The sequence below is a fragment of the Meles meles genome, chromosome 10, assembly GCF_922984935.1.
Source record: "Meles meles chromosome 10, mMelMel3.1 paternal haplotype, whole genome shotgun sequence".
In the NCBI taxonomy this organism is placed as follows: domain Eukaryota; kingdom Metazoa; phylum Chordata; class Mammalia; order Carnivora; family Mustelidae; genus Meles; species Meles meles.
Genome location: NC_060075.1, coordinates 91,889,174 through 91,910,752, shown reverse-complemented (window position 1 = coordinate 91,910,752; position 21,579 = coordinate 91,889,174). Strand labels below are relative to the sequence as shown.

Below are 21,579 nucleotides of genomic sequence, written 5' to 3'. Positions count from 1 at the left end.
TAGGTTAGATGTATTAAATATATTTTCGACTTAAGAAATTTTCGCCTTATGATGGGTTTATCAGAGCCCTGCTTTAAGTCGAGGAAGATCCATAGTGAAATTGGCTGCAACATTAGTCTGGCTATAGACAATTCAATTTCGCTGATAAGATGCATAAACTACATGGCCTTTCTCCTCCTCTACCTTCTTCTCCTCCTTCCTTCCTCCTCCTTCCTTCTTCTTCCTTCTTTGTTCTACCTTCTCCTTCCTTCTTATTCTTCCTTTCTCCTCCTCCTCCCCCTCCCCCTCCCACTCCCCCTCCTCCTCCTCCATGCAGAGCATGGTGTCTGATGCTGGGCTCAGTCTCACGACCCTGAGATCATGACCTGAGCTGAAACCAAGAGTCGGTGGCTTAATTGATTGAGCCACCCAGGCAGCCCAACCTTGCTTCTTTTTTTAAATCTTTACAAATCTTTCGTTTTGTCTTAAATCTCCACTTTTAAAAATGGAATATCTTATGAATATGCAAATAATAGAGAATATTATAAAAAGCACCTTTATGCCCACAAACAGCTGTGTCAAAATATATCTTACCCTTCCGTCTTCAAGACCTTCATGAACATACAGATGCCGCTCGGGCCCCAGGTGTACACCTGCCCCATTTGTTACCCTCCTTCCTGTGGATAAACTCACATATTTGGCAATTATCATTACAATGCTGGTGTTTCTATTTTTGCGTGTCCTTGTGTACAAACAATATATGTTGGCATGTCTTCAAACTTCACGTAAATGGTATCATGCTGTATGTATCCTTGATTATTTTGTTCAACATTATATTTTGGAGATTCGTCCATATCACATAGCCCTCAGTCTCCAGTTTCAATACCTGTATATAATATCTGCATAGAGCTCTTTCTTCCATAAATATGACAAAATCTATTTGGCCATTTTTCTTTTGATGTTTCAAAAAACACTCTTGTATATGTGGCCCTGTGCACATGCACAAAACCTGTCCCGAAGAGCCGTACCTAGAAGGGAACTACTGGACCATAGGGTATGAAATTTTTCAAGTCAGTTACATGACGCGGCATTATTCCCTAAGTGGGGGTACCAGTTAACACCCACACCAGCTGTATGTGAGTAATCTCATTGCTCTGCATCCTGGCCAGCCCTGGGTTTTGTCCCACTTCAGTTTTTGCTAACAAAAAGTTGTCTCATCATTATTTTCATTTGAACATCCCTGCAGGAATGAGACTAGAGCGAGACAAGCCAAGCACTTAGGTCCCAAAACTTCAGGGAGAACTCTCTGTCTCTCTCTGAGTGACGTAAGCACAGTTGACACCTGCCATTTGCACTAAGGTGGTAGTGAGCGCCTCCTTAAGTCGCTTGTCTCTCTCCGGTCCCAGCACCGCTGTCGAATACCGCATAGATAGGTGCTCCAACTTGATTTCCAATATCAAGAGCCAGTTCCTGGGTCTGAAGTTTTACTCTACTCACAGACTGACAAGGAGCTGGTTACTGTTTTACGGATGCTGGCGGAAGACATGAAACTCCAGAAGGGGAGGCAAAGGACTTCATTATCCATGACACAGCAAGCAACGAGATGCTTGTATTGGTGTGTGTGCCCATGTCCCCAGGCCCTGAGTCCCATGGGGCCGTTCAAAGGATGGCAGGTAGATCCCGCATTCCTATGAGTTTATGCCCCAGCCAAGGAACACTACGCTTGGGGGATTCATTGCTTTTATTGCAAGGGGAAGCATGCCTGTCCTTTGTCCAGGGGAAAAGGTTACCTCATCCCTCAAAGTAGCTTGCTGAAAGCACAACCTTGAGAAATGGCCCCGGGGAAAGAGCAGTCAGGGCCTTGCATTGTTGGCACACTCAGCAAAAAATGTTCGGATGTCCAGGGCCCAGGGAAGGTTGCCTCTCCCAAGACTCAGAAATCCTCTCTCTTAGGCAGTATCATCAATATTTTCTTATTTTGGGGAGAAGGATTTGCTATAAAACCACAACTTCAAACTTTATATCATCATGGTATCTAAAATGAAGTCCCATACGAAAATAATTCAAAACTACCTGAATATATACAACACCCTAGATTTCAGGCTTTAAATCCTCACAGTGTAGAAAAATCATAAACGAAGGTTTTGTTCAAATTATTTGGTCGGGTGGTTGGGGGATGGGGTAACTGGTTGATGGACATTAAGGAGGGCATGTGATGTAATGAGCACTGGGTGTTATATAAGACTGATGAATCACAAGCCTATACCTCTGAAACCAATAATAAGTATATGTTAATTAATTGAATTTAAATTTTAAAATGCTTTTGAAAAAAGATGACTTAGCAGGTACCTGACTGCATAATGTTTTCCCTTAGGTGACCTGTTTAAAATTGATACAAAGAACTGAATTCTTAGAAAAAATTTCTTTAAATTTCCTACATTTTTTTTACTAAAACCTGTACACACGCACCCACACATGCACACACGAATTTTATTGTTTTAAACCCTATTCATTTATAAAAGGAGAAGAAATTGCTCTCTTGGGTGGAATCAGGGGGAAATATAATGTGTTGAAACAGATAGATAATCTAGGGACCTGGAAAGAGATTAGAAGTAACTAAGCCAGAGAGTCACATTAACCGATGTCTTGTTCCTTAAAAACCACTTTGTGTTGGGGCGCCTGGGGGGCTCAGTGTGTTAAGCGTCTGCCTTCAGCTCAGGTCATGATCCCAGGGTCCTGAATTCACCCCCCCCCCACCCCAAGGTCAGGCTCCCTGCTCAGCAGGGAGTCTGCTTCTCCCTCTGTCCCTCCCGCTGCTCGTGCTTTCTCACTTGCTCTTGCTCACTCTCAAATAAATAAATTCTTTAAAAAAAAAACTTAGATAGAATTAATGATGTCACTTCTGAAGGAAACTAAGAGAACTAGTACCCAGATATGAAATTAAGAAGTAGTTCTTTATAAACAAGGAGTTTTGTTTTTTTTTAAGGAAAGACAAATGAGGAGCTTATAAAAACAACCTTCATGAGACTCCCCACTTTCCCTAAGTACGTGTTTATGTGTGGGGGAGTATGAGTGTACAAATGGCATTTATTAAGACTGACCAGCAGTCTCATATAAATTTTCTCCCAATTGTCCTTGTTTGAGCCTAAATATTTACATAACCAGACTCCAGGCCTAAGATTGGCTAATTTTAAGTCTTCTGTGATTAGAACACAGTCAAATGAGATACAGGAAAAAACACAAAGATTTGGTCGATTCAACCACTGACAATGTGAGTTTGCTGGAGTTAAGCTGTGTGACCCCGAGAAATTTTACTGGACTTCGATCCTAAAGGCCATGACACAGGGTTATTTCTGTGTAAACTTCCTACCTCCTCACCCACATCCTTTCCCCAAAGGATACTTCTGTACCTAATTACATTATATTCTGGAGCTCAATACTGACCCTTTGGAGTGTCTCCCAAATAAAGCTGACCTTTTTCCTTTGGGCTACTTCTAAAATGCATGCGGCTTATCCCTTCCTTTCTAGAAGCAAATGTATTTAATTAAAAGAAAATTCTGGTTTTCCCAAACTAAACAGAACCGAATGCTGTTTTTCCATAATCAGATTTTATTACCAGCCACCATCCAGTAACAGTTGAAAATTGAAAGAGTCTGTCAGACAATGACATGTTCCAGCCTCTCCTGGACGCTACCGCTAAAAACGAGGGACCACTGCTCTACTGGGCAGCTCTGTCAGAGAGCTTTTCCTTATACTCAAATCAAGCTCTGCCTTTTATTACTTCCCTCTGGAATTATTCATACTCTCAGTATCCCTTTTCATAGCATACTCCTTCCTGTCGTCGTTCAAGTTTCTGCTAAACAGAAAAGGGGGTAGGGGTGGATGGTTCTTTTGTTTGCTCCTTGGCTATAGGTGACTATCTCATTTTGCAGAATCTCTTCGTCCTAGCTTCTGCCCTGCCAGCAGATTTCCAAAAAGAAAACAGTGATACAAACCCTTCTTGCTATTCTCCCGCTTTCTTTCCTGAAGGTGCTCCCTCCAGGATGAATTAAAGAGAATGAGAGCATTTATCCCTACAGTTCTGTGATGGGGAAGGACAGACTTACTTTCTTAACCAGATTTCAGAGATTTGGTAGACATTGTATGTAATGTTTTTTCTCTTACTTCTCACAACCCTGGATTATATATATGTGTGTGTGTGTATCTGTATTTGCATATTTGTGTATATATATCTGTATTTGTGTATTACATTATAGCGTCCCGTGCTTACTTGCCTCTCGACTTCATTCTCACTGCTGGAGTCTTATTGTCTTCTTTTAATCTTTCTTTCATTGAGGTGAAACTGACGTGACATAAAAGTAACCATTTTAAAAAGTACAACACAGCACAAAGTTGTACGATAATCACCTCTACCTAGCTCCAAAACCTTTTCATCACCCCCGCAAACTCAGCAATGTACTCTTCACATCCAGTTTTCATAATAACAGCCTTCCTCTGGTCCTCTTACTTTAGACTCACTTAAAAGCCGTAAAAAAACAATTATATATATGTGTGTGTGTGTACACACACACACACACACACACACACACACATTTGTTCAGCATTTTCCAGAGCCTGAAATCTGGGAGACATATCTGAATAGCCCTCACCCACTAGTCTAGTTGTTTAAACGTATTTAATTATTTAAACAAAATAAAATAGTTATAACATGAGTAAAATGCTATGTTTATATCTCAGGTTTCCCACAATTTGCAATTAACTAAGAGAAGGCGTGTCTGTGTCCCCAGCCTGTGAATGTGACCCAGACGGGACCTTATCGGGTGGCATGTGTGTGAGTCAGTCTGATCCTGCTTTGGGGACTGTGGCCGGCCAGTGCTTGTGCAAAGAGAACGTGGAAGGAGCCAAGTGTGACCGGTGCAAGCCCAACCACCACGGGCTGAACGCGACCGACCCCATGGGCTGTCAGCGTAAGTCAGCAGCAGCAGTCTAACAGCCGGATGCGTTTTAAAGCTTGGGGCTGTCTCTGTCGACCCTAAAATTCGGTCACTGTAAACACTGAAGGTATTGCCTGCTTCTGGGTTTTCTAAAGCGATGCAAAAAAACAAAAAAAAAAAAAAAAAAACAAAAAAAACCCAAAAAACCCTCCCACAAATTTTAGTAGATTGATTTTTCTCTTGGTGGTGAGCTGAGGTTATCATAAGGGACCAGCAGGGGGCGCTCACATTACCCCGCTGGGGCCAAACATGGGAAAATGCCAAGAAATTCAGAGCCAAGTTGCGAAACCTTTAGAAAAATGGTCTGACTTGGACTCTCTTATACAGATTCATTAAATCACATTATGCATTTGTGCATAGATTGATAACTTCTTAAGCAATCTTCAAGTGGTAGTTTCTTTTCTTTTTCCTTTTTTAAAATTACTTTTCCCCTTTCGTCTCATACCCCTCCTGGAATTGGTCCTATATTCTCTGGCAAAGAGAAGAAAAAAATTAAAGAGCTAAGGGAGAGGTTGCAGGGAAATAAGAAGAACTTCAGAGTTTTCTGGGTCCAAATAGGGAGACCCTTGGCCCTGGGATCACAGAAATTTAGAGCTGTCTGAGGTCTCCTAAAACTGCAGATTCCCCCGGGAATCCTGGGGAAATAACTTCCCTTTGGTCACAGCATCATGTTCTGTATTTTTGCCCATGTAAGGAACTGTAGATTATTTACATGTTTAGAGAGCAGCATGCAGAAACCTACCTTCTGGAGTTGAATGGCAACATTAAATTCCAAGAGAGTGAATGATATAGTCAAGTGTTTCCCTGGTTCAATATTGACCTGATGCCCTCCCAGAATAGGCCAAATATTGTGTGTGTGTGTGTGTTTCTTTTGTAACAGCTTCAGTGAGCTATAATTCATATACCATACAATCCACTCTTTGAAGTACAGTCATGATTTCTAGTTAATTCAGAGTTGTATAGCTACCACCAGAATCAATTTCAGAACATTTGCATTACCTCCGAAAGAAACCTTATACCCTACGTCTGGCTATCTACCCAAAAGCTTGGAGAGATGTGTGCGCTCATGTTCATAGCAGCATTGTTCACAATAGCCGAAAAGTAGACACGATCCAAGTGTCCATCTGTGGATGAGTGGTCAAGCAAAGTGTGGCATATACATACAACAGAATATTCATGAGCCTTTAAGAGGGAGTTCTGATACATGCGGCAGCATGGATGAACTTTGGGGAGGTTAGGCTCAGTGAAATAAGCCAGTCCCAAAAGGTCAGCTACTGTATGATCAGTCCACTTCCATGAGGTACCTAGAGTCCATGGAAACACAAAGTAGTGGTTGCCAAGGGCTTGGGGGAGGGAAGAAGGGGTGGAGATGGTATTTCATGGGCATCGAGTTCTGGAGATCGGTTGCACAACAGTGTGGGTGTATTTAAAAATGGTAAATTTAAAAATGGTAAATTTTAGGTGAAATGTATTTTGCCATAAGAAGAGAAAAGAAGCCCCATGACTAACTACCGCCCCCCCATCCTCCTTTCCCCCAGCCCTGGGCAACCTGTCTCTGTACATTTGCCCAGTGTGGGCATTTCATGCAAATGAAATGATCCAATATGCAGTCCTTTGTAACCAGCTTCTTTCACTTAGCATCATGTTTTCAAGGTTCGTCCATGTTGCAGTGTGTGTCCGTGTTTCATTCCTTTTTATGGCTTAGCAATATTCTGTTCTGTGGATACTCCACATGTGACCTATCCATTCAGCATCATCCAATGGACATTTGGGTTGTTTCCACAACCCAAATTTTCCTGCAGGGGAAATGTATATCTTGTTCTGGTAGCAAATTTCTTAGCCTTTACAACATAGGCAGGACGCAGGGATGCCTCTGCATGGCAGAGAAAGAAGAGAGAGACAATGAAAAGAAAAAGTAACTAGGTAGTAAGAAGAGAGGGAAGAGAAAGACATTAGATGCAATGGCCACAAAAGGAGCCATCGGTAACGACCACAACCCTCAGAAACCCTTGCCTGCATCAAGCAAGCCGACCCCACCCCGGCATCACTAGGGTAACTGTGCCACCTGGCCCTGCTTGCACAACTTCTTTTCCTTTGTCTCCTAAGTGTCATCCACCACAATAATCGTGCAACAAGACGATACACTAGGCAGGCTGGCTGTTCTCTGCTTGGGGCCATGCATTTGGCTCAGCGTAAGCGCTTCAGGACAAGAATGGGGTCAAGAAAAACGAGAATAATTGTGTTTGCCGTGCTTTCAGCCTGCGACTGTCACCCCTCCGGGAGTCTTCCCCTCTCAGCCTGCGATGTGGACACGGGGCAGTGCTTGTGCCAGACGTTTGCCACAGGACCACACTGTGAAGAATGCGCCGTATGTATTTGCCTGGATTTCCCTTGTATGTTTCCCTTGTATGTTCCCTTGTATGTATGGGATTTCTACTGCCATTGCCCAGAAGAGACCTGGTCTTGTTAATTGCTTTCTTTGTCCTGCTGTATTTCAGACTTCCCTGGGAAGAGTTGTTTAAGCTACAGAAACCAGCAAACAGTAGAATTTTCTATAATTCTTCCAGAGAGAACCAGTTGTTAAATACTCACCAGTACACCAACTTTTACCAGATTGGCCTGAACCCACCCAGGCACCGATGTTAGAAGTGTTATGCGCTCTTCTACTGAAAGCGCCAAGCAGGATAGACTGTGACAATTAATCTGCTCCTTTCTCTCGGCCCGCCAGATCATGGAGCCTTTTCTTCTGTCTCTCGCATACAGTTCCCTTTACCATCCCTACCACTCCTTGCCTAAAAATATTTTGGACGAGCTCATTTCAAAAAAAATAAAGGGGCGCCTGGGTGGCTCAGTGGGTTAAAGCCTCTGCCTTCCGCTCAGGTCATGATCCTAGGGTCCTGGGATCGAGCCCCACATCAGGCTCTCTGCTCCGCGGGGAGCCTGCTTTCTCCTCTCTCTCTGCCTGTCTCTCTGCCTAGTTGTGATTTCTCTCTGTCAAGTAAATAAAATATTAAAAAAAATAATAATAAAAAATAAAACCCCAAACCACAGGTTTACATGGACTGTAGATTCCTGTGGGAAATAAACTCCTGGATTTTTCACAGACTCCTCTAAACATATGAGCACATATGTCTAAAGTTAGTAAAAGAAAACCTTTTTTTATGCCATAAGAAATGTGTCATGCAGTTGGGGAGTTCAAATCCAACTCGTCCCTGTCCCTTTGTTCTCCAATCTTGGCAGCCCACCATGACATTTTAGAAAGGGGGAAAAAAAAGTTTAACCTAATAAAAGAACAGTGACCTTGATGTGTCTGAAGAAATGTAGCCGATAAATAAGAAACATATGCCTATTACAACATAGTTTCGTGCTAGTATTTTAAGTTGCTGTACTGAAAACATATGAGGATGGGGCGCAGGAGGTGGGGAAAGATATCCAGGAAGCACGTGCGAAGCGAGATCTCTCTAAGACAGGGCAGGTGACCTAGAAATTATGAAGCAAGGTGGGCCGGGCCAACTGCATGGCCACGTGGGGACAAGACAGAGAAGGAAGCAGGAAAATAACTGGGCAGGGCCACCCGTGGGGGCTTGTCCATGGTGGCTGAGCCCACGCCTCCAGCAGGTGTCCCACTTCCTCCTGTGTCCGGTGGCGCCAGAGACCTGCGCCCAGGCCCCTCCCCCTCACCTGCTCCCCATTCCCCCGCTCCCCATCCCCCACGCCAGCATGCCTGGACCGGGGAGTTTTCACAACCACATCCTGAGAAAGGCTGGTTGTTTTTGCCTGAACTGACGTTTAGTTTTGGGAAAAATATCAAGAGTCCTGTCCTGTGTTTTGTAACAAGTTATGTGAACTTTTAATGTTTAAAATAAATCTTTTTGAGTAAAATCAGGCATAACGTTGTAGCAAGCTAGTGGAAAAAAAAAAGGTGTATCCATACTACCTGTTATTAAGAACTTAATTTTGTCTCAGCGTGTTAACTGGAGATCTGAGGGGAGAGTTTGGTTGTTTTTTTTTTATTTGAGCATTTAATAGTAAATGTTATCAGATTTAAGAACTGGTTGTTTGTATCTCACCAGCTGCTTATATTGAATAAAGGTCAGGATGTTGCAATGATGAAAAAAAGTCTCGAACAGAGCTGACTCTCTCACATAGAGTTTACTGTGCCAAAATGACTTATTTATAAACAAGTGAGCCTACTAAACTATGATATTCATCTAAGATCTCAAAAGCAGCTTGATTGAATTTTTTTTACCCTCAAACATTTTAGGATTGTAGAGGTAAAAATCCCCAATGATTTTGTGGTAAGGGAACCTATTGGTTTTACAAAAGCAGTTGCAAATCAGCTAAAGCCCTTCTCCCCAGACTGGTCTGAAATTAGTACTGCTAGAGGACCCCGTGGTTTCCGCCACATCTGAGCTCGGAGTCATCCGCAGACAACCCGCCGGTCCCCCTCCTTTCAAGTCCCAGAAATGGGAGATACGTGTCCTCCAAGATCATTACCAAGTGTGCAGGCAGGAGAGGCTGGGTGATTGCCCAAGCCGTGTGGCTGTTTGACGTAAGTCAACAGACATGGACTGGTTTTAATATGACACTTCAGATAGAATTGGCTGAGCATTTTCTCCTTGTAGGCTGGATACTGGGGACTGGAAGATGGCCTCCACGGCTGTTCTCCCTGCGACTGCGACATTGGAGGTGCTTATTCCAACGTGTAAGTCAAATGAACATCAGTGTTCTGTGCCCACAGTCCTCACTCACATTTCCACGTAAAAGCATATTTTATCCCGATCTGCTCGTAGTCATCAGGAATGGACTTTATTCCTCGACAAGCAGAGGGCGTTGAAAGGCGATGATCTTGAAGCATGTGCTACAGCCCAGTTGATTTATTTTGCTTGAAATATTCCTAAGGAAGAAAGAAACAGTTCTACTCCCTGGATATCCCAGGAGGTGGGAGGATGGATGCCTTGTGTGACTTGACCTGCCTAAAACACCAACTTTTTGCTACCCTGTAAAGAGAGGTCCTACACTCCTTTTTGCAGTCTTTTTTTTTTTAATTCTTTTTTTTTAAATATTTTATTTATTTGACGGAGAGAAATCACAACTAGGCAGAGAGGCAGGCAGAGAGAGAGGAGGAAGCAGGCTCCCCACAGAGCAGAGAGCCGGATGTGGGGCTCGATCCCAGGACCCTGGGATCATGACCTGAGCCGAAGGCAGAGGCTTTTAACCCAGTGAGCCACCCAGGCGCCCCCTTTTTGCAGTCATTAGAGCAGAATCTGAGGAAAGAAGTAGCTGCTTGGGTTTCATAGATCTGGATTGGCTTTTCAAGACCAGACACATGGAGCCCATGGCCTCCTAACTTCCTCGTCAAGATGACTGATTGATCGATTCAAAGAGTGGGTCCAAATTCAGAGAACTTTGAGCTCAGCACCCCCTGCCTTCATTTTGTACCTGCCCGCTCCCCCCGCAACATTTGTGCCTGATGGATTTGGTCTTCCCCAGGTGCTCCCCCAAGGATGGACAGTGTGAATGCCGCCCGCACATCACCGGCCGTCGCTGCACGGAACCGGCCCCTGGCTACTTCTTTGCTCCTTTGAATTTCTATCTCTACGAGGCAGAGGAGGCCACCCCACTGGAAGGACTCACGCCTCTGGTTCGTATTTCATCTAGTCGCCTTACAGATTTGGTCTGATGTCGTGTCAGTCCATACATACAACACCCTTGAGATCACGGGTAAGGTTGAAAAGAATGGTTTTGCCCACATGTGCAGATCGGAGTAGAGTTGAATTTATCATAGAACGAAGATGATAGAAACTCTTGAGGGCAGAGTCTGCATTTTATTTAATCTCCGTAGTCCAGTTCTAGCGCAGAGCCTGGCACGTAAGTGGGAATTGGATTAAGTTGTGATTTCAGTTTTGCTCTTTCGGCGTGCCCATCAGATAGGATGTGTTTATTGAGCATCTACTTGTCTGCCTTCCCCATGGCACTGTAGACCGTGAGTGGGAAGGATAGATGTGCGTCGCATTCACCACTGTTGCCCTAGTGCTGACCACAGTTCCCGACCCATGGTAGGAACATCACAGACTCTAATGAATGAGTGAGTAAGGTGCCTAACAGACGAGGACACTGTGTTCTCTGGGCTCCTGAAGCCAGTCTCAGCTTAGCAGTCCTCGCTGAAGGCAGCCATATTCACTGGAGTGTGTGATTGCAAACGTCACTTGGCACGCTACTTCCTTTCCTACAAGGCCCAGTCCTGTGGGGTCTTTTCCCTAAACATATTTTCCTAAAAGTCTCATTCGAGGAGCAGACACACACATGTGGAATGATTAGAGAAAATCCCAGTTAGACTCCTGTGACATTCTCAAGCACGTGACTCCGGCCACAGGCAGGCAGGAATGTGACAAGGGAAAAGGTAATGCGAGGTGAAGGTCTCAAGGAGAGAAAGCATGTGAAGGTCGGTTTGGAAGAGGGGATTTGGAGAGGAAACGGGAACTCATCCAGGTTCCAGCGATGAAGCCATTTCTTGCGATCTCTTTATCTGGACACTGTGGTGGGAGGGATGAAAATGCCCCTTATGAGGCGTGGAATATTCCCTTTTACTGACTAGATTTGGGGTGGGGACAGGAGGCTTTTACTGTCTCTACTTAGACTTACAGCTGTGGTGGGGAGAATAAAGCGAAACAATTCTATGTCCGCATTCTTCGCAGTTTTTAATTTTGTCTTTATGATGGTGACTGAAGAAAAAAAAACCTTTGGGAAAGTAATATTGGTATTTATAGTTAGGCTGTAACTACTGTAAAGTAATAGAAAATATGTGTGAGTCCCTACCCCTGGTTCTTGGCACAGAGCTCCTAAAACCCATGTACTTTCTTGAGTGATAAGAGCGCTAGGAACACCTTTTGTTCTAATATTTGGTCTTTGACCCTGGCTTCTGACAAAGGGCTCCTAAATCCTTTGGAATTTCCTGGATGATAGGAGTGTCCTTTGTTCTAATCAGGTGACTCTCGATGGGCTTGGGGATAGGGGCTGGCCACCAGAAAGAACCAGCCATGATTAGGAGCTGGGAATGTTCAGCCCCAACCCTCACCCACTCTCTGGGAAGGGGAGAGGGACTAGAGACGGAGTTAATGATTGATCATGCCTGTGTGATAAAGCTTCCATAAAAATCTCCCAAGTATGGCATTCAGAGTGTGTGCAGGTTGGTGAGCACATCCATGTGCCAGGAGGCTGGTGCACCCCGCCTCCAGGGCCCAAAGCTCCTGCTTCCAGAACCTCCCAGTCTGGTCCTTGCTCTGTGTATCTCTTCCTCTGGCTGTTTATCTGTATCCTTTATAGGATCCTTTATTGTATGATAAACTGCTGAACATAAGCGTTCCCCTGAGTTTTGTTAGCGACTCTAGCAAGTTATCAAGCTCTAGGAGGGGGTCATGGGAATCCCACTTTATAGCTGGTTGGTCCGAAGTCCCAGTAACAACCTGGATTTTCTGCCGGCTTCTGAAGGAGGGTGGGACAGTCTAGTGGGACCGAGACCTTAACCTGTGGCATCTGACGCTAAATCCAGGGAGATGGTGTCAAGACTGAATTAAATTATAGGACACCCAACTGGTGTCAGAGACTTGGTGGGTGTGGGAATAAACTCGCACGTTGGTGTCAAGCATTGTGAACGTGGTAACTAACAGTGAAACAGTAGACGGGACACACAGTGGTGTCTTTCCTGCGCAACTATAAATACAATTGTTCCCATCGTTTCAGATAAGAAAACACAAAGCAGATGTAATTATCTAGTGTAGACGGACTGATACTGACCATTTATTCCCCGTGCATCACGTGGGGGGTGCTGACAAGCCATTAAATGGGATCATAACCTGTGGGGACGTAGCTCTGAACTGAGACTAGCTTCGGACATGAAGCCTTACTCCTCTCTCCATGGCTTTAAGGAAAAAGAAAAAAATCAAGGCTATAGAACAGGCCTAAAGAGCCAGAATATTGCTTAAAGAGTTGGAAAGTCCTCTGTAAGACAAAGGAGAGTAAATTCATGGTGGAACTGATGTTAAATGTTTAAAAAATAGCATCATGAATAATTTCCTCTCCACTAAAAACACGATCCGTAATTGTGGCAGAAAGGATTTAAGTTAGATATGAATTATTCATGCATTCATGTAACAATTATGCATTGTGTGCTTACTATGCTGTTGCTCTTGGGACAAAGAAAACTTCCACGGGCCCCTGGCTGGCTCAGTTGGTAGAGCGCGTGACTCTTGATCTTGGGGTCAGGAGTAGAGTTTACTTTAAAAATTTTTTTTAAAACCCCACAAATTTCCATTTCATTAGTGCCTTGTGCTTTGCACTTCACATGCATTATCTAATTTAACTTTCCAAACAACCTAAGCGTGGGCATGTTTAATTTCTAGGCAGCTTCCCATACGACAAGGAGAGTTGCTCCGTGCAATGTGTTAGGATTTCAGAGTGAGTGATCCTTTATGAGCAGGTCTAATGCACAGGTAGAATAATATGGCCTGAGACTTGATAACAAGAAACGTTTCAGTTGGTGGCCTTGATGAAAAGACAGTCCAGCCAGGATAAGTTGTAAGTAAGGGCTCACAGGAGAGACCGGGCAGGTGCATTCACGGAACAGGAAGTTTGTACGGGGAAGAAGTATTGGAAAAGAACATTAGATTCTCTTATTAGAGAAACTATATTTTATTCTCTGGGCAATGAAAACTCACTGAAGCTTTCTGAGCAAGGGACTGATCTGAGGAAGACTGTCCTAGGTTTTCCTGTCGGTGCTGTCTTGTACAAGGGGGCCTGGGCTGGAGGGAGGGTGGACTGCTGTAGTCCGGCAGGAATTAGGAAGGGTCCAAGTTAATAGGTAGCAGAGAGAAGAGAAAGGATGATGGACACATGAAAGGGTGTGACTCCAAGTCCACAACTTACAAATAGTTGTTGAAACACTCTGGGGAACAAAAAATGACGATTAACTTTTCTTGTTGGGTCTTTAGACAGTGTGCGTATGTGTATGTGTGTATCTTAACTTACCCAGGCTGCTGAAACAAAATCACCATAGACTGGGTGGCTTATAAACAGCATCAATTTACTTCTCCCAGCCCTAGAAGCTGGGAAGTCCAAGAGCAAGGCTCCAGCAGATTTGTGTCTGGCAAGAACCCGCTTCCTAGTTCATTTTCCGCCATCTTCTTACTGAGTCTTTGCACAGGCAGAAGGTGCAAAGGAGCTCTCTGGGGTTTCTTTCATAAGGGCACTAATCCTCTTCATGAGGATATGCTCTCTTGACCCAATCACCTTGCAAAGCCCCCCCCCCTTTAAATACCATCGCCTTGGGGAATAGGCTTCTATATATGGATTCTGCAGGGACACAAATATTCAGTTGATGGCAACATCCTTACAACGCAAAATGTCATCTGTAGACCAACAAGGTTGGCATCACCTGTGAGTTCACTGAATTTGGAGAATCTTAAGCCTCACCCCACAGCTACTGAATCACCTCTTTGTGTTCAGAGAGAACTAGGTGATTCGTAGACAGTTGGGGAAACACTGGTCTGTTTTCTTATAGAGATGATCTGTGGTCACAGAAAGTTAATATTGCTTGAATTTAGCATAGTGTAGAATTTAATACAGTATAAGGCTAATTCTATACTATACAATCTGTATGAAATTAATAAAATAGTCTCTAATTTTGTGTTACATGATGAACTCAATTGGTAAGGGGGGAAAAAAACAAAAAACAAAAAAAAACACAAAGAGGGGGACAAATTGACATAATCCAGCATAGCCTGTCCAAGGGTCCTCATCACAGAGGTCAGGCAGCTGGTCAGAGTGTGGCTGAGAGTCAGAGCAGTAAACACTAGAGTAAGAGAGTTCTGGAAGCAGGCCACAGCTGAGCCTAGGACTGCACAATTACGAAAACAACCAGGGAACCTGTGAAATTAAAAATCATGGTAGTAACAGCAACAACAAAATATCAGCCAAGGAAACACGCATGTCCAGAGTCCAGCAGCAATCCGGAACCGAGCCGCTGGAGATTCTTTTTTTTTTTTTTTTAAGATTTTATTTATTTATTTGACAGACAGAGATCACAAGCAGGCAGAGAGGCAGGCAGAGAAGAGAGGGGGAAGCAGTCCCCCTGCTGAGCAGGGAGCCCGATGCGGGGCTCGATCCCAGGACCCTGAGATCATGACCTGAGCCGAAGGCAGAGGCTTTAACCCACTGAGCCACCCAGGCGCCCCATGGAGATTCTGACTGGGTCACCACCGAGGACATGTAGCAAAGAGAAGCCCGCGAGGCCAGGGTCTTAAGGAAACTGGAGCGGCATGAATGCAGTTCCTCTGCCTCCGTTTGGCTGCGGGGATTTGGCTCTCCTGCTTGAACCTCTCATGGGAACCCAAAAGGCCAAATCCCACAAACTGTGAGAACTCCCAGGAATGGGTCTAGGGAGTGGCCAGAGAGACAATAAGCTAATGAGTCTGGGTCTCGCCACCATGCCTGTTGTGGATTTTCTACAACTTTCTTCCTGAGATTTCATATTAAGACGGCATTTGTGCTTTTTTTCCCACACCGTAGAACTAATGAATAAGAGTAAATGTTTCCCCAGTCTCGAATGTCAATAGGACACAGCATCTTTTAAAAAGAAAACCCAACACGTGCTCATCAGACTACCAAAAATTTCCCATGTTTGTAGAGGAACAGAAAAGTATAAACAGCCTCATGGCTCCTTCCTGAAGCTATGAAATGAGAATCAGGATTACCTTCAGGTTATCGCTTCATCTGAAACTCTCGCCCTGTGGTATAATGGGAACTTTTTTTTTTTTTTAATATTTTATTTATTTAACAGAGAGAAATCACAACTAGGCAGAGAGGCAGGCAGAGAGAGAGGAGGAAGCAGGCTCCCTGCGGAGCAGAGAGCCCGATGCGGGGCTCGATCCTAGGACCCTGAGATCATGACCTGAGCCGAAGGCAGAGGCTTTAACCCACTGAGCCACCCAGGCGCCCCATAATGGGAACTTTTGTCGGTTGCTTACACTGTCATTTCTTTTCTTGTTAAGGTATTGGCAACAGCGTTGCCTACATGTGATGTGTATTTCCAGCAACAAGGGAGCGATTTCACAGTTGACAAGGGCAGTATAATACTGAGGAGCAATCAGAAGCAGAGTGTACGTGCTGACGAGCAGAGCGAGGGAATCCATTTCTTCATGGCTGTTGTCTGTCCCGCTGTTGAGCGAATGACCCGGTACCGTGCTCAGAACCAGGTGGGGCCCAGCTAAGTGCTCAGGCCTCGTGAGCTCCCCGTATCCTCCAGGAGGGGATGGAGGAAAGGAGGACCCCAGCTCAAAGTAATTAGAGCCTCTGGGCCAAACTTCAGTAGCTTTATTACTTTCAAGACAGAAGTTTCTGGAAAGCTGGATTCTGGAGTCAGAGAGTCGGGTATTGTGAACTCATAATTTCTTGGCATTTTAGTAAGGAAAGGTACGGTACTGAGGAATAGTTTTCCCCCTTGTTGGAGGGTAAAGGACATGTGGATATCCCTGGGGCTGGTGTATGGCTGTGCCCTGGAATCTGAGGCCATGGGATTTGGTCACGGCATCCATCCCGCACTCCACAGGACCCCCTCCAATGGCTTCATTGAAGGCCCGAGGAGACCTGAGGACCTTGTAGCCATCCAACTGTATTAGCGGAAGTTGGGAGTGCTTGAGACCCATTCATTCATTCATTCTTTGCTTACTGAACATTCCCGTGTGCATGTACATGAGTGCATGTACATGAGTGCATGTGTTGGAAAGCAAGTGAAATCAGCCGCTGGCTGTCTTGTTCATGAATCTGGACCTGAGGCAGTTCCTTACAGATAAGAGACCTCCTTGAGGGAATGAAATGCTTGGATCCATAACAAAACTATGTGGACATTGTTGTTGTAGAAATGAGCCATGTACACAAACAGTTAATGGTGGCGGGTAGGAGGAGCACCAGCTAAGAAGTGCCCATAAGTGATAGGGACTCAGGATTAAAGGGAGCCCCTCCAGCTGAGAGGAGCAGAGAAGGCTTCCTGGCTGGGGTTCTTCCTCCTGGGTCCACACACCAGTATGGCGGACTCGCTCTTTCTCTTGTTTCTGTTCCCACACCACTTGCCCATGGAGCCTTCAAGGACTCTCTGGGCTTCTCATTCTGAGTCCAACTGAAAGAGGAGAGTGGGAAACAGTGGCTCCTTGCCTCCCCTGAAATGACCACTTCTGTATGACTGATTTGTAAAACTTCTCATCCCTGAAGACCCAACACGGATCTATCTTCCTCTGACATTCCCTACCATGTCCCGCCATCTGGACACAGTTCCTTGTTTCCATCTCTGGGGTCCCGCAGATCAGTCATTTTAAAACCGGAATTTCCATCGATTAGTAAGTGGGTTATGAAATCAATTGGCTGGGCCAGCTTGATGCAACAGAAGAATACAAAACAAGGGCATATTTTTGTGTGAAAATTTTATTTCCATTTTCTATACATGTGGACATGGGGACTGAGTCACTGTCTTGGGTTGGGTCCCCCAGAAACAGATATGACAGTAGAGATTAGGGTGTGCATGCATTACTGGGGGGACACTCATCAGGAGAAGCCTGTAGCAGAGCAAGGACAGGAGGCCAGGGAGGGGAAAGCAAGGCAAGGACGAGTCTAGGGTAGAGTCTAGCCTTGGCCCGGACCCGCGCAAGGTCAGAAGCATACACGGCACAACAAAATTATCCCCCACTGAGGCCCAAGGGCAGGCGAGCGGTGTTCTTCAGTCGGCCGTGGTTGAGGCCTGCCAGTGCAGATTCAGGCGACCTCCTTGGGGAGGGGGCTCCCACCCAAGGGCAGTTCTCAAGAGGAGGGAGCAGTGTGGGACAGCAGCCAGCAGTCACAGCCGCTGTGGCTGGAGAAGGAGGCCCTGCAAAGGGCAGTGCTCAGATCCCCGAGCGGAGCCCTGTGTTCAGAAATCAGGGGAAAAGAATACTGAAGGTGCTGAAATATCTAGCTTCTTAGTTTCTTCCGTAGTCCTTCTCTCGTGACTTGTTAGTGGTTTTTTATTTGTTGTTTAATGTCACTTGAGGAAAAGAAATACGTAGAAGTTAAATTATTAGCCTGAATTGTACCATTCATCTTTGTGTCATGCAATGCCAGTTTTCACTGCAAACATGAGAGCATTTGGCTCCTGTGTAGTCCCCGAGATTGCAAGTTTGCGGTCACATAGGCATCTCTAGCTGGTTCTCTCCAGAACAGTGGAGGGCTGCACAAAACCGATTCAACTTAGTTTTCATTTCACGTCTCAGTTTGTGTCGTACCCATACCCACACTCCCTACATTCAGCGTGCTGGTGAGTAAGGCAGGACTGCAAGATGGGCACCCAGGAGTCATCTTATCTTTTATTCCTTCTAGTCATCCTTCGTTGTAAGCTGCTGGCTGATACAGGGAAGCCACGTGAATAATGGCTTTCTTCAAATGCCTTTGCCTTCTTTCTGCTTTCAAAGCAAGCTCTGGCTGGAACGGAAAGCCTGGCTTCTTGGAGCTGTCAGCACCCTGCTTACTCAGTCATAAATGTAACACACTTGCCTTGTACGCTCTCTTAGTCTTACTGAACACATGCACATAGTAGGTCCACTTGAGTGCTATGCTCACTGGCATCGTGTGAGGGCCTTGCAAATGGGAGCAAGCAAGCAAGCCCATAGTGGGCACATCTCTTCCACTCACATGTGCCCTCCATTATCCCAAGAGACTTCATTCACTAACAACTTCAAAGATAAAATTATGATCTCAAGATGGTGGCAGCAGAACATGAAACCAAACCCCGGGCCTTTGGAGCATGGGACCCTCTGCAAGTACACACATTGCATGCCCATGAAGCTGACCATGCTCATTTGCTTCTTCCATTAAGTTCCTTCCATGTAAGCATGGGTTCCCCAGGATTCTCACTGCTCACTGTTTCTGGAAAGAGTTATAAAAGGAGACTAGTGGGACAAACTGCAGCCTTCAGCTGTGACAGTTGGTCCCAAGGTTGTAACTGATACTCTCTATCTTCTGCCCTTCTTGACACCCATTCAAGAGTCCCCTCATCCTCAACTAGCACGTCTGTTAGGGTAGGATGACCTAGACTCTCATCCCTCCAGGGGCTGAGCCCCTGGTTTCTACAGTCTCATCAGGCTACATGTAGGACAGCACCAAGGGTGTCTTAGTGGGCCACCTCAGTGCCATGATATTCCTCACGTCCTGATTATACAGCATCAGCCCTTCCACTGATGGTCATTTCTTCCAGGCCTCCTAGCCAACTGGCACGAGGGTCCTGAGTGACTAGGCAGCAGCTGTAGCTTTAAGTTTAGTGGAGCTCTTTGTTCCTGCCCAAGAATCAAGATGTGGAGACCCACAGAGCCTAAAGTTGTAAGCACAAGAAGCCCAAATTCCCATGATCACCATCAGTGACAGTGAACTTGGCTACTCCTACTTGATTTCCAAACCCATGTTTTCTGCCTTTTGGGAACACAGCATTACATAAAAGACTTCATTCTAAGGAGTAAACAAACTCCAGAAGAATACTATTCTGCCTCACCGGGTGTCACTTCCAAGCTAGCTGAGCTGATGCAGCTTTAAGAGACCCCCCATTCCAAACCGACCTGAGATTAGAATCTTCTGGAAGGTTAGGTTTGTGTAGGATCCTTGTGGATCTCAAAGTCAGAAGGCCACTGCTCTATTTCTTTTGCTGTGAAGTGAGTCCCTTGAGCCGAGGAAGTGTTCTGCTTTCCCTCACTGGTGGATCAGACACTCTGTGAGCCCTCAGAGAGGGTACCAACCAAGGGCATAGACTGTCAGATTTCTCTCTATGGGAGACCACGTAACATCACCTTGGACCAAGGGACCCAACTTCATCTTCATGAAGATGAGATGAAGACTCATCTTCACCCAACTATATCCTTTAATATAGGAAATTTCTGTAATATCTTGTGGAATATCTGGATGATTCAAAACCTTTGGGGCTATACTATTACAGAGAGTGAACAGCCTTGGGGCAAGACTGAATACACGCTACTGCTCACCCCAAGTCAATACAAATTGCTTTGTTCCTCCTTCTGTATGGGGATGGAGAAGAACACATTTTGCATTTGAATAGCTGTATATCATATACGAAGGTGGTATTCAACTGCTCTGGTAAAGATACAAGTGAGACTACGCTGGTTAGGTTTGTATTGAATTTGTAATGAGGATATGATGGGAAACACCACTGAGTCCTCAGTGACACTTTGAGGATGCCACTGATTTGCAATATTGTTTTTTGTTTACTATATTGGCTTGGTGGGAAGAAAGTGGAGGAGGATGGGCACCTCAGAAGATACTACTTGGCATTTCCTACTGTAAGAGCTCTTCTGTTACCTTTCAAGTTAAAGAGTCAGTGTCCACTGCTGAGCAGGTCTATGCCAATTACATACTCAGGAATTGGAGGAAACAATCAATGGGTGGTTCAGTACCAGTGAATCCACTGCAAAAAGAACTTAGGCCAGGACTCCATATATTACCTGACCCTTATATGCCCCTCTTCTAACAAGGGGACCATGATGGCTGGGTACATGGTTTATACTTGCCTGGGTTTTGAAGAGTCTTTCTTCATGGGGACCTGGCCTCTTTTTGGTCACCAGGTTCTGGATCCGAGAAGTGGCTCAGATCTAGGAACTTGACAAAGCATCATGTCTTTCCATGAGGGCAGCTGACCTCAGCCTTTCACTAATTCATACTGGATCACTTTTGATTACATATATAAAGCTTTGTTGTCTGCTCATCTACCTTGCTCCTAGGAATACCATGTTCTATTAATCATCTGCATAGAAAATTCCTATGGGTCAAGCCTCTTGCCTCCTCCTCTAACCCTTGCTGCTCACTTTCATAATTGTACCCATCGTGCTTTTGAGAGTTAAGACATACCCAGCCTTTAATAGTCTGTGGTCCTGTCCTTTGCAGTGACACTAAGGAGCTCAGTTCTGTAATGATGAATCCCACCAGCCTACCGAGGATACTCAACACTCAGCTCTTCAGGGATGCTGGTGCCCTACTCACCAGTTCATGGCTTACTGTCCTGATATACGGCGTGTTCCCTAGGCCTTCAAGAAATGTAATTAATGGGTGTGTTTTTCGGTCTTGCATTTTAGATCCATTCTAGCATGGCTGCTACTCTGAGCCTTGTATCCCTTCCTCCAGAGCCTGCTACAGCTCTTCTGGAACCTCTGCTTCCTTTCCTGAGAGCCACAGCTTTTGCCAAGCTTCCAAGAGCTGCTCCAGCAATATATTGGATCCCTCCCTCAAGGCCCCAGGGCTCTTGCGAGGCTAATTAAATCCTGCATGACTAGTGACCCCAAGTCCACATACTCTCTTTATCCAGTTTCATATTCTGCCTCCCTGCTCTAACAACCTCAGGATCCATAGCCAACCATTCTTTCCCAGTTGCTACTGGTGTATGTTAGCCAGTCCCTCTCAGAGATCCAGCCCTTTCCCAGTCAGATCATGCTGAAACTTGACCCTAATGCTCAGGCAGGTGGTCAGGAGGGGTAGTATAGGTAGGTCCGGGGGAAGGTGCACATTTTCTTCCAAGGCACCTGCATCA

General features: G+C 45.2%; 1 protein-coding gene across 1 annotated transcript in view; it reads left to right on the top strand.

Annotated features, from left to right (window-relative positions):
• The window catches only part of LAMB4 (laminin subunit beta 4), a 90,996-nt gene that overhangs the window by 17,127 nt on the left and 52,290 nt on the right, over positions 1–21,579 (top strand). Inside the window, exons 10-13 of the mRNA XM_046020878.1 lie at positions 4,767–4,946; positions 7,232–7,341; positions 9,599–9,678; positions 10,467–10,617. Of these exons, the coding sequence (XP_045876834.1) occupies positions 4,767–4,946; positions 7,232–7,341; positions 9,599–9,678; positions 10,467–10,617 (521 nt within the window). The remainder of the gene's footprint in view (positions 1–4,766; positions 4,947–7,231; positions 7,342–9,598; positions 9,679–10,466; positions 10,618–21,579) is intronic.